Below are 13482 nucleotides of genomic sequence, written 5' to 3'. Positions count from 1 at the left end.
GCTCTGGTGTTTGCCATTCATTCAACAGAAGTGAACTTCCTGTGTGCGTTGTCTGGACTTGATGCGGAGATGGAAGTAAAATCTCCTCCACAAAATAATTCCATTTCTTTCAAGTAAGTAAATAAAGGAAGGTGGAGGGACCAAGCAAATACAGAACAGGACTGGGACACTCCTCTCTATCCAGCCTACCACGTGACCATTTTCCTTTTCTCTGCTACACTTTTCTATCTGTATCACAGAGATACTGATACTGACTGCCCTGTTTCACTGCTTGAAGATCTGTGTGACAGCCATAATTTAGAGTTAGGTACTATTATTTAAACACCTGTTTTTCTACTCTGAGTACAGGAGTTGGCTCTTGAAGTCCCTTCTCATCTGCAGTGTGATTTGGGAAAACAGAAGTGTGTAGAAAGCAGACCTCTGCTCCTAACATTTGCCTTTATTTGGAAAGGAATGAGCCAAAAGACAGGCGGGCAGACACTCTCATACAGAGCTCCAGCATCTGAAAGCCAGCTTACCTTCCCATAAACAAAGCAGTACAGGGTAATTCCCATGGCCCATACATCAAGTGCCTGAAAGAAAGCAAATGCAAGCAGTAAATTAGATACAACACAGAGATGATAGAAATGAGCTGGATTTTCCCACTGACTCACAGAACTACTTGCACACATTTAACATATTATGTTTAATTTTATTACACAGAGTCTCTCTGAAGTTGGGCTCCCAAAGGCATTTATGGAGTTCATAGGGAAAAGGTCCTACTGGACTCTAACCTGCCTCCTTGTCATGGCAGGGGCTTGACAAAAAGTCCATCTACCTGCTGTATAGAACAACCAGTGTGAGTTTTGCCTGAACACAAAATCAGAGCTTTGATTTTACTTGAAAACAATCTACACCATAATGCCAGAGAGGGCAAAATGCAAAGGATGTAGGTATGGTGCCACCCTCTGTGCAGTGCCTGTGAGATGCCAGGAGACACTGCCTGTGAACCACAACCTACCTTTCCACTGAAACTTTTGCCTGTGTTTGATATGGCCTCTGGTGCCATGAAGGCTGGTGTTCCTGCCGTGCTGGAAAGCTGTGCATCGTTCCCTTCAAACTGATTACTGACTCCAAAATCAGCAATTTTGACATGCCCATCATCTCCTAAGAGCAAATTGGAAGGCTTGATGTCCCGATGAATGATCTTCTGGTAGTGCACTAATAAAAAAAGACAAGAATATGGTCTGCAACGGGAGATGATCCACCCTAACAAAAATCTTTATGCAAAGATGCAAGTAAAGGTGCAGACTCACAGAGTTCATTTCATTACAAGCTATCTATGAAGTAATATTGCAGCTGCAATAAAGCAATTTCTTGGATGCTGAGGAAAGAAGCAGCAGGGAGCTGTAGAAAAAATGACTCTTAGGAATGCAGAGAAAAAACTGTAAATCCAAGAACAGCTTTCAGAACATGAAATGGGCCCCAAAAGGAGAACTGCAGAAAATCCAACAGACTTCACTGAACAGAAGTGGAAATGCTTTAGTTCTTACTGCCTTTCCTGGGAGAACAGGACCCCCGCACCCCACTGCTCCCCCAGCCTCAATTACCATTTTCACATTTGCTTTTGGCATCTCATCGGAAACACGCAATTGGGAGGGGAAAATACTGATGTCATCCTTTCCTGGTTTACAAACCTGTTTAGCACATTGCTGCAGAAGCAGCCTGTCCCACAGAACAAATCTGCTTGTGTTTAGAAGCAAGAACAAACAACCTCCACGTAACCATCCTGCTCTTCCCAAGAAAGCTTTCCAGCAGGCCTTGTCTGAGGAAGGGAAATCACGCTTGCAGATATGTTTTCTGCAAGGACCTTTCCTTAGGTTAAAGCACTGCTGATTGATGTTGTCCTTGGCACATGAAAGAGAGCCTCGAACACATGCAGAGATCTAGGAGCACTTCCATATAACTCATCTGGGCAGCACACTGAGGCTGGGTGGGAGAGATTTCAAAGGCACTATGTTAAGCAGTGCGCTGTGGGCAGCTGACTCATTAGCTGCACACACACCCACAGGTAAAGTGAGACGTTCCATTCCCCTAAGAGCTGATCTAGAGACATAGTAGACAAAAGCTTGATGGGGAGCATGAGTTAGAAACACTGGTGGTTACATCCGCTTCCAGATGTGTAGCAACTGTGTGGCCATGCTGTGATGTGAGCCAGTTAACGCTGTAACAGCCTGGCTAGACAGTCAGATTAACACTGAAAGCTCTGTGACAACAGCAATTATGAGGAGACATCTGCTATGCAGCAAAGCTGGTGGCAAGCTGACATTTCATTATGGTAATAGAGGTAGAGCAAAAAAAGAAAATGGGGAAGGGTGGAAGTGATGTTTCCCTTCAGGAAACGATTAGATGCCCTTCACACATGTCTGGGTGGAGGCTGCTGAACGATATGTCTGATCCTACAGAGCTGAGATTCCCAAAACCCCTACAAAAATACAGGCTACAAAAATGCACTGACCATCTCCAGAGCTAAGCCTGAAAACAGAGAGATCTGCGCTAGGGAAGCAGGTACCACTGTGCTCTTTGTTATTTTTCCCCCACACTATTTAACTCATAAAACATATTCCCTGCCTTTGAGCAACTGAGTGAAAGTAGAAGGAAAACATGGTCTGTTTAGCAGTTGCTCTGTTTGTTCAGTGCCCACATCAGCCTGGTGCTCAGTGTGTCTGAGCACTGCAGCAATATGACTGTTGAACAAAGAAGTAGAAAACACCCTCTGCAAAAAGTAGCCCAACACTAGAGTCAATGAACATCTGTGCCTCACAGACCAGAACATCCACTCTTGACATGAGCATCAGGGACAGTGACAGTCTATGACCTAGACGGCTTAGAGGAGAAAATCAGCACAAGTGCCTCTGGGGCAGCAAAGCACGAGCTGTGCTTTCAAAAGTGAGACTGACATGTCCCAGGGTATTGCAATGTAACGTCAGCCAGGGGCAAAACTGGCACACAATTTAAATAGCAGTAAACTGAGATGAGAAGGAGATAAGCACAGAGGGGATGTGGCTGGCCAGGTCAGGAATGGTGGTGCTGGGAGCAGTGCCCAACCCACACACCATGCTGCTCTGCAATGCAGTCTAGGTGACAGCAATGAAAGTTCTGTGCCAGCTGGCTTGAAAAACTTATGCTGTCCTTAAAGCACGTCTTCTGCCTAGATGCCTTGTGGAGAAGCAATAGCCATAAAGAAAGAAGGATGGGGGACAGAAATCACGCACCAAGCACCAGCTGGTGCAAATGACTGAGGCTCCATCACAGCTACAAAGATGAAGAGCTTTAGTTCATGCCTGCCAAGAAATGATTTGGTGTAGAGCTACTAACTTGATGAAGGCAACCTGAAATCACTTTTCTGTTCTGAAGAGATGCAGTTCTTAAAGTCCTTGGTGCTTTACAGCAGGGCTGGCTGGAGGCTGGTCAGTCATGCAGTGGGATGTCCCAGCAGTTAACACAGGTAACACTGCAGTGCAACACAAAAAGAGCCTGGGGACAGGGCTGTCTCTTAGGAAAAGTGTATGTTAAACCAATGTGATCTGCATTGCCAGTGGAGTTACCCCTGTAGAACTGCAAAGGGAGAGCTAAGCATCTCAGAAATAAAACCCAACCACTAGCAATACCCTCCAGATTGCTAATGACTGTTCAGGAGGGACAACAGCACAAGGAACACACAATTCACTGAGCCATCTCCACACAGGTGACAGCCACAGTCAATCAAAAGGGAGTAAAAAGCAGCTGTGAGCTCAAATTAACTCATTTCATGATCCTGAAGTGTCTGGGAGCAAGAAACACGCAAAACACAGCAATTCCCACGTATATGGATTTGTCTGAATCCTTCCCAGGGTTAAAACTGAAGCAGAGCTGGCCAAAGCAGATCGCTTTACTGAAGCTGCTTCAATGAACTGGTGAAATGGTTCCCCATGTTGCTGTTATCTGGAAATGATTTTGCTCTTAAGAGTAGAGGTCAGCAGCTCGCCGTAACAACTCCTGTGTGCTCCAAGATGCTCTGCACTTTCTGTGTTGACAGACCTAATTCAAAAAAAATAAATCGATACCACTTCATAATGAAAATGAAACCATGTAAGATATCACAGAGCCCTTAGGAGAAAGTCTGATTCCGGAGAGCTCCATTAAATTTGGTTTTATTAGAGACATTCTTCACTTCCGTGGAAAGGTAATGGTATTTCAGGCCAATTTGCATCTGAATAACAATCCCATGAATTGGTAGAATGTTTCCGAGGCACAGTTCCCAAAATGCATTAGAAATACCTGTTAGTTAATCTCACCGCTGCCCCATGAATAGAGCAGGCATGAAAAGTAAGGATGCATGCACTGCATTTCCATCAGAACTTGTGTTTGAAAGCCTGGCCAGGAGCATCCAGAACTGGACTCGGTGAAATCCTGGTTGTATTCTGCCATCCCGATCACTCCAAGCACTCAAAACAGTCCAGGTGCCAACTCTCCAGGGGGTAAGTTTGTACATCCAGCTTACAAAACATGCCCACTTTGGACAATGTTTTGGTACACACTGAACATCATCACCAAGAAAAGCCAGTGGGTGTTGTGGAAAGGGTATTAAAGGAAAGCACAGCCTTACTCTGCCTCTGAGTATCAGAGCCAAATGACTTTAGTAACAACAAAATCCTGCAGAAAGCCATTCCTACAAGTGTCATCGCTGCAATAATAAGCACATTGTCCCCAGGAGGCTCTCACCAGTCAGCTGTACTCTCACCTCTCAGCAAGGTGTGGGTCTGGGAGCACTGCAACTGCAACCTGCAGTGTGGGTTAGTACTGCACTGAAACATAAAGTAATGATCAGGCAGGGTAATGAAGTAGATGTGGCTGGAGAAAGGGGCAGATCTGGGTGAGGATCAGTGCTGCTAGGCCAGCTGGCTCTTCCCCATGTGAGCAGCACATGGCCCTGCCTGGGCCCTCCATGGGTCTCCTGCAGCTCTGCCACTCTGCTCCATCATCACTTGTTAGCAGAGCCCTGCTGAGCAAATCACTTATTTCTGTTCAGTCCTTTTGCTGTCTTCAGTGGGACAAACCAGCTTTTTTTGCAGCATGCAACTATGCTGCCATTTCACAAACGCTCCTCAATTCAGATACCATGGGTTATTCAAGGTCTAAGGAGGCTTTCCTTTTCATTCAGAAGCAAGCACCTGGGAACTGTCTGCCTATGTTAACAGTCAGTGAAGGCCAAGAGGGAACAGAGAGCAGTGCTGGGAAAAGAGAAATGATTGTTCCCTAGCCCTTTTTTAAAAGGTGCCTTTTACTGCATCCCCCTCTGAAAGCCTCAGAGCTCCAGCAGATTAATACCAACTTGCTAAAAGCCCATTTAAAAACTGCATCTATAAAATTTTTTGCAATGCACTGACACATCCTGCTATTTACCGAGGCTGATGTTGAATTATACTTGATTAAAAACAGAGTCCCATTCAAGGGCAAAAGCAATCCATATGGTGCTACTGCACAGTCTGTTTAGTATTACTTTCACATTACCCCTGTAGCAAAGAAATGATTTAACACTCCCAAGGAAGCTGCTGCACCACCATCCAGAGCTTAAAAGAGAGGCTGCTCTTTGAAGCAAGCCTCCCCACTAGTCTGCAGCACACTTAGAATGAGCCAGAGGAAATGGATGTAGTGCACTGCTCAACAGAACCACGTTACAGAGTAACTCAGGCCCAAGGCTGCCTTCTACACCTGCCATCCAAACCACATGAGCACAGCAAGTCACAGAGGACACACACAGAACAGCTTCCTGCTGCAGCTACATGTGGCAACGTTCAAGGGACCACTGGCAAAGTTGGGAATGGGACACATACAGCAAGTACTGCCAAAGTGACCTGCGGAGCCTGCACTTAGGGCTGCTTATTGCCCCAGGAATAACTGCTTACATAACACCTCAAATGAGACAAAAATCAAACTGCTTGATCTTTCATAAAAGGTTCTTATGCATCTCTCTGATCTACTCCATCAGCTAATTACTGTTACATTCAGTACTCGCTGTTCATTTATCAGCAACACACACGACTACATTAAAGGAATCCACAAGAGAGCAAACAACAGGCTGGGAGTTCATTCAAGGTCCACCATGGACTTGTGTTCAAGTTCTGCTGCATCATGTCAACACAAGGCCTGAGGAACCCACTCCTGCCATGAAATAGAAGAGCCCAAACCCATCCATGTCACTGAGACTTGACAGACTCTACAGACCCTGGCTTACATGGCAGTCAATATTCTTCAGAAGAGAGAAGCCTGTGTTGACTATGCTGTTATTTGCTTAACTTTCAAGATAATGGAGACTATACTCACATATTGATGACTGAGTAGATTAAGTCTTATCTCAGGAAAGCCAGCCTTTGATCAGCATATCAGGTACTTCATTATTGCTCCAAGCTTAGCGCACTGGGACTTCCAGCTCCACAGGCACTTGTACAGGTAGAGAACTGATTCCATAAGGGTAACTTCCCAATGTCTTTAGCAGTGTATCACAACTCTCCTTTGAGCTCAACAGTTCACACAGATGAGAAAAGCGTTCCACTGCACAGGGAACCAGAATTGCTACCCTTAGCGATTGCAGTAGGGAAATCATGTATTTTCTACAGAGAATGCAGGAAAAAAAGTGTTTCTTTCTCCCTTCAGTCACACTGACAACAATTCTTTCAGCTTCTCGTGAACCCGAAGAGACACCAAGTTTGCAGGTACACAGCAGAAGGGATGGCCCCTGTGTTTCATCTACACTGTACAAGTCAGCAGGGTTTTCTCTTGGGTCAAGCTCGTGTGCTTGCTCTGTGCTAAGTGTCTGCCCCTGGCTACTGTCAGAGCTAAGCTACCTGCTCAGACAGGCCTTTCACTTGCTTACTCTGACGCCTTATTTAAGCTCTTACTAAACAAAGCCACTTAAGCTCTTACTAAACAAAGCCACTTGTGTTCCAATCCTAACTGGATACCTGCCTGGCATATCCCTCCTGCTTTTATATGTGTTAGACTTCCTCATACCTCTCTTGCAGCTCCCACCACTGGAGGAGAGTTTCAAGTACCTGTTCATTGTATTGAACCAATTGTCAGGTCACAAGAAAAACATTCTTTGCCAACAACTGTAGAAGAAAACCCTCCCTTCACCCAATACTGATTTCCACTGTTCCTCTGCCAAAGTGAAATAGCACCATGCCAAACTTACCATCCCTCAGCAAACCCATTTACTGTGCAATTATAAACTGTCACCTCTAAGTCAGTGCAGAAGGAAACTCAAATAGTGGCACGAAACTGAGCCTGTATTATCGCCACATCCAAGGTATCAGGAGGAAAACAGTAAGTAAAGCACAGCAGAATACCTGTCTTTGTCCAGAAAACCTGTATGTTTTCCTGGGGGGAAGGAAACATTAAAGTGCATAGTAAGTATTTTCATCCACATTTATAACTCCAAAATACAGTTGTGCTGTCATTAATTAGGTCTGGAGGACTCCACAATTCCTAGCTTTTTCTAACAGATGCTCAAAGGGATGGAAAGACACTTGACTTTGTAACAATGACACAGAAAAGGACTCCATAGCCTCCAAAAGACAGCCCTACAGTACAATGCAATAGACATCTTCAAAAGCAGGGGCAGCAGGATTGGGTCTGGTCACCTCTTCTGTCAGCTGAAGCTCACATCCACATTTCCCATCTGTTTGGCTACAGCAACCACTTCCCTTCACTGCGTACCCCTGTTTGCAGAGTGCAGCACGTGGACGTGGATTAACACCTTGCAGGCTCTGACAGGAATCCACTTTGCAAGTTCTAATTTAATAAAACTCAACCAGCAATGATGCATTTGCTGCTGTGATGACTGTGAGCTTCAAGCAGCTGCATGGTTATTGAGTCTCCCAAGTTACATAACAATTATGTATGCTTCCATTAAAATTACCTTGCAATCTCTAGATTGCCTGGCAACACTTTTCCTTCAGTGTGCATAAACGGTGCACTTTCCCCCTGTAATTACATAATAATTGCCATGCATTTACCCAGCAGTTCTGAGAGAACACCATTTTTAACTTTCATTTACTAATAAAATAAGTGCTTACTCAATAGCCCAAAATAAAGCATCTTATTGTTCCCACTGTTGTGTGTGCTTGGGCATCCTATAATTTATTGCCCCATTTCATTCTCTTTGCCAAGGACAACAAGAACTCTTTTTTTTTTTTACTGTCTTCTAAGCTAAACTTTCCTCTGAGCGAGAGCTGTTACCTACTGCAAGTGCCAGCATCATCCAGCACAGCAGAGCCTGCATCTCCCAGCTGAGGCATAAAGGTTCTGCAATAGTGTGAATACTGATGAGAATATAAAAAGCTGCAGTCTTTGCCCTTCAGACTCTACTGAAAAGCGGCATTAAGCTTCCCATCCCCATTCATATATACCTTTCAGCACGGAATTCTCTAGACTGTCACAAAAGAGCAAACAGTGATTTCATTTCCCATCAGCTGCTACTTTTCCCATTGATGTTAGATAAACAAAATGAGGTGACGCTGTATTTCAGTGAAGATGGACCAGGACACTGCAAACCACATTCCTCTGCCTTGGCAAGGGCCATCAATGCTCATCAGAAACCTGTTCTCTGCAAGAACTGTTCGCCATTTGAAACCTGGTGACACACCTTCAGTGAAAGCCTTAGGAAAGCGAAGGGCCCACCCTGACCCTCAGAAGTGCTGAGCTTGCTGGGGCCACTTGAGATCGAGTGAAATTAGCATGACACTCTGTCATATCCCATGCTAATTTTCCAAAGAGAAGAGCTTTAGTCTCACCCCTCTGTACGGATCGTTCTGATCACCTTTTTCTTTTTAGGTTTTTGTCAGTTTTAGAGAGCGGTTTCTGAGACAGGCAATGCAGAATCGTATACAGCATTGAAGATATTCCTCCCTGGTACCTAAGAGCTCTTACAGATCCAAACAATTGCATAATGATATTTTCTGCTCTATTCTTTATTCCATTCCCAGTAATTGACTAAATCCTGTTAACTTTGTTGACTATCTCTGGGCAATGGCATTTACAAGAAAAACATCCAGAACAAGAACTGAGTGAGAACAGCTCATTTAGAGCCTGTCACGACGTACATATTTTTAGTGCTGTTTCTCCCCCTCATACATTATCTGTATTTGGCAACAAGGATTTTTATCTGCCCTTTTATCATACCATCACTCACTATCGTGCCATCTCCCTTCCAGTCAATTCTAATGATGACTCTTCTTGAACAACTAGTTGTCATCACCAGCCTCTCATGTTGCATTCTATTCTATTTCTGGGCATTTAGGAATATACAGAACAATCCAAGCCACATTATGCTGCACTCCCCATGGGTAGTGCTTGCCTTGCTAAGGTGGAGGCAGCTCTTTGTTCCAGCTGAAGCTACTGACTCAGTCTACATCACTACAAATGCTTCTTTGCTAGCACTGCTATTTGCTTTCAGAGACTATCTCCGAAAAGACAAAGAGAGGAAAAAAGCAAGCCACTGTTTTCCTAATGTCCCTTCCACAGAATGTCTGCTTCCAGCATCTGTTATGCAACCTGGGTAAACCCGAGTTGAGCAGAACCACCAACTGCAAACCCTGTCACATGCAATTAGAGAGGATCTTGCTGGCTAAGCTGATACAGCCTACTGATGTTGAAAGGCTTCTCTCCAGCCAAACAGGAGGCTGACATGCATTGCAAACAGCCATCATTTTGGTGGTACTCACAATACTCAATGCCCAAAACAATGTCTCGGAAGTAGAGCCGGGCCTGGTCCTCACTGAATGGCTCCTCACTTGGTACCTCCATGACAGCCCTGGAAGGAAGAAGGAGAGTAACTGAGTTCTTTGCAAAATGGCAGCAACATTCATTACTGAGGTTTTATGCCCCTGAAATTACTCTGTATCACTGCGGTTCTATCACTGAGGGCCTGGACCCCAGAAGGTCCAGGATCAAGCCTCCACTTGAGCAGAGGCTGCTCCTGGGGCATTTCTCTCTTCCCTCCTTGCTGCCAATTGATAGATAACCTTCTTCTCCCATCTGCATTTTTCTGCAACTGCTTTTTCTCCCTCTTAATAGGCATTTTTTCTGTTGCTGAAACCAGGAAGAAATAACACAAGTAGCAGGACTGGCAGAGCAACTAATGGAGTCTAATTGCCTTCCACTAGAGGCAGGCAGCCTGTGCTTGGTCAAACAGCACATTCCCTGGCCTTAGCTGATTGGAGGAACTTCCCCCACTGCTTCCTACAACACAGTCATCAGCCTGGTCACCAGGGAGACTGGTAGCCTCTCACCAGTAGCCTGCTGGTACTGGCTGTCTGCAAGAGGCTTGTATAAGGGCCAAAGGGAGAAATAAGCCCTCTGGGAATCCCCCCCATCTCTCTCAACCTCACTGCAACTCTGTAGGGCTGCAGATCCAGCCCAGGTGTAGCAAAAAGTAGTGCAGACACCCACCACTACATCACTTCACCTGCCATGGAAATATGCCAACAAAATAGTCACCCACAATATATTCATACTGAGGGCAAAGTAAGGCTGTGTGTGGCAAGTAAGCACTGATGTTATTCTATACTCTTGCAACAGAGAAAGCTATGATATGGCTGCTACCCCAGCATAGTATTCCCTACAAAGAGCTTCTCTTCCAGGCATCTACTGGGGAAATGGCACCAAATTCAGCATCGGGATCAAAACCTGACATCAGGACACATTTTCTGTGAGAGCATTATGATCCACTGCACTGTCCCAAGCTGTGACAGCATGAAGGTAACTACAGCTGGTTTGTCTCCTCTGTGCTTGCCTGTAGAGGGTGATTTGTCCCGCTGTGCACATCAAAGCTTCAATTTCACCTAGGAAGCTAACAATAAACACCAAAAATTTCAGCAAGGAATCCCAGGAGGGCTACTTACCCTTTCCTCAGGAGGTCAAACACTGCAAGGAAGGAAATCAAGCCACGAATGAAACAGAGAAGAGAGAACCAGGCTTATTCATTTTTTAGCACCTATAACAATACATTCATTCCTATACATGCAAAATCAATTTATCTCCTTCACCTTTCTTAGTTCCCACATGACAAGAACATCAGGGAATGCTAAATGAAAATATTCATCTCTTCAGCAAAGACAAATATCCCCATCTCCTGCCAGTTTCAAGAAGGAAGACAGTGGGTAATTTACCAGCAATACTTCTGCTGATCGCAGTGTTAGTCCTTGCTGATTTGAGGCCTGCCTCATTCAGTACCTCCAGGGAAAGTGTTTGGTGATATTTCTGCTAAATTGCTGATACTGAACGAGGTGCTCTAAGAACACACTGCTCCATTTCTGCTGTGAGAATCAGCAGCACAGCTTTAATACTACCAGAGAGGTAAACGCTCCCCAGGGGGTGGAATTGTAAAGAATTTATTGGCCTGAGTGGAGGTTTGCAGAGTATGAGAGTTTGTGTGTCTGATTAGGGGGTTAAATGGCAGCTTGTCCCAGAAAAACGGGTGTTTTTCTGGTCCTTTGGCAGCAATTACTGAGGTTTTGTGAAATACTGTTTTGGTAGCAATGCTAGGATATGAAGCAACTTGCAGGAAAACAAGGGGACATTTGAGGTCTCCAAGCTCCAGCCTGGTGCTTGAGCCCAGGTTCTGGGGGTACAAAAAACCTTCCTGCACCCTTCCCTTCTCTCCTGGCTCTGGAATTGGAACCTGCATACATAAAGAAGAGGGCAGAGCTGCTGTCACAACTTTTTAGTGTCCTTTTGGTTAAGGAGATGGCTGCAGCTCTGCTGGAACACATGGCTGATGTACCCTAAGTGCAAGGGGGACTGCCTTCTCAGGAAAACTAACCCTGCTAAGTTGGTACAAGTTTCCTCCCAAGTCCTGATACAAGTTATTCACATCACTAAGTCTAAAGTCCAGACAGTTCTGTTAGCATACAATGATTCACATACCCATGTATAAGTTGTCTTCTGCAGGATCATCAAGGACCTGTAGTTGAAAACAGAAATGAGGAAGAAAAATAGCAAGAAAAGTCATTTTTAATCAAATAGAATTTCACTGCTCCCTATACACTATGCTAAGCTGCAAAGCATTAAGAAAGAGTTACACCGATATTTAGAGATTCTTGGGGGGATTGGTGGTGGTGAAAGACACAGGACATTTGTTACAACACAAACCAGATTTGCTTCAGGGTTTTGCTTAGGGTGGAGAAGTAGCTCACCTCTATCAGTTTAACAACGTTGACATGATCCAGTTTCTTTAATATGGCTATTTCCTGGTAGACTCTGTCCAGTGGTGCCATTGATTTAGACTGCTCTCCTGTGGATGTTTTCGACCCTCTAGGAGGAGGTCGACCTACAATCACAATAACACAGTGAGGAAAAACTCAGCTTTCAGCATGCAGAAATGATCAGCAACTGGGACTTCTGCAGGGTATCTTTGGCTATTCTGGAAGATCTCACTGCTGTATTATGTTCCCAAAGCATTACAAACTCCACCCTGAACAGTGATTTCCAAACCACATTTAGGCTTGCTCCTGCTGACTTCTAGCCTGGTCTGCCTGTCAGATCCTGTGCCCCACCTCTGGGACAAGGTGCTAATCTAAAGGGACAGAAGGGGGAAGGGGGTCTATCCCTACCTAAATTCCAGCACTTAATTAGGTTTCATAGATGATGAAAAGGGAAGAGCCAGTACTTCAAAGACTAGAAAATCAAAGCCAGAAACCCAATTACCAAGTGCTTTGAATTTCTCTGTGCTTGGTCTTTCACTACCCGCTGCATTTTAACCAACCCTCCAACTACTTGGGAAGCCTTCAAACAAGGGAAAGTTCTGCACTCCTTCCAGGCAATGTTTCTATTGAGAGATCTGCCTGGCTGAGGACAACAAGCAGATCTCAGAATGTGAGATACCCACGTGGAAATCCATACTGCTTCAAAAGCTTCTTTTTGGAGAGGACTTTCATAGCCTGAAGGAAAGTAAAAAAACAGTGTTAAAACCAAACAAGAACTCAAGCGCTCACTGCTGTAATGATGGAGCACGCTGGTCATCCCACAGAAAAAAATAACTGATTTTAATTCATTTCAAATAGGATATAGGAAAATTAGTCCAATTTCTGCCAGGGAAAGTCAAATGCCACAGTCAAATGCCAAGGAATACTGTATTACTTCCATGATGGCAGGCTCTGCACACTGCCTGTTATTTACACATACACCAGGAACAGGTCACCAACACCATTCTGGAGAGCTCCCTCTCAAGCTGTTTTTGCTGGCAGCAATGCTGCTGTGTGTCCCAGGCCCTCACCCACACTCACACTGCAGCCAGGTTCACAGCTCACTGAAAGGACTGTTATTTTTGGTACTGACCCAGTGAAATCCTTTGGATTTGCACCCGTGTAATTGAGAAGAGAACCTGGCTCAGCTCAGTGAGGCTCTCAATCCTGCCTGACAGCTCCTGAGCCAACTGTTGGAAATGACAGCATTGAGAGACAG

The 13482-nt window shown here is 44.9% G+C and overlaps 1 protein-coding gene across 2 annotated transcripts in view; it reads right to left on the bottom strand.

The window, feature by feature from the left end:
- Positions 1–13482, bottom strand: part of CAMKK1 (calcium/calmodulin dependent protein kinase kinase 1) — a 65629-nt gene that overhangs the window by 11135 nt on the left and 41012 nt on the right. For both annotated transcript variants that reach the window (XM_072353289.1, XM_072353290.1), the window contains 7 exons: positions 12908–12959; positions 12216–12349; positions 11947–11983; positions 10923–10944; positions 9744–9832; positions 1001–1200; positions 519–572 (listed from right to left, as the gene is read on the bottom strand). In XM_072353289.1, the coding sequence (XP_072209390.1) occupies positions 519–572; positions 1001–1200; positions 9744–9832; positions 10923–10944; positions 11947–11983; positions 12216–12349; positions 12908–12959 (588 nt within the window). The remainder of the gene's footprint in view (positions 1–518; positions 573–1000; positions 1201–9743; positions 9833–10922; positions 10945–11946; positions 11984–12215; positions 12350–12907; positions 12960–13482) is intronic.

This window comes from Excalfactoria chinensis, chromosome 19 (genome assembly GCF_039878825.1).
Source record: "Excalfactoria chinensis isolate bCotChi1 chromosome 19, bCotChi1.hap2, whole genome shotgun sequence".
Taxonomy (NCBI): Eukaryota; Metazoa; Chordata; class Aves; order Galliformes; family Phasianidae; genus Excalfactoria; species Excalfactoria chinensis.
The sequence above is the reverse complement of the archived record's forward strand: the minus strand, read 5'-3'. Positions and strand labels throughout refer to the sequence as shown.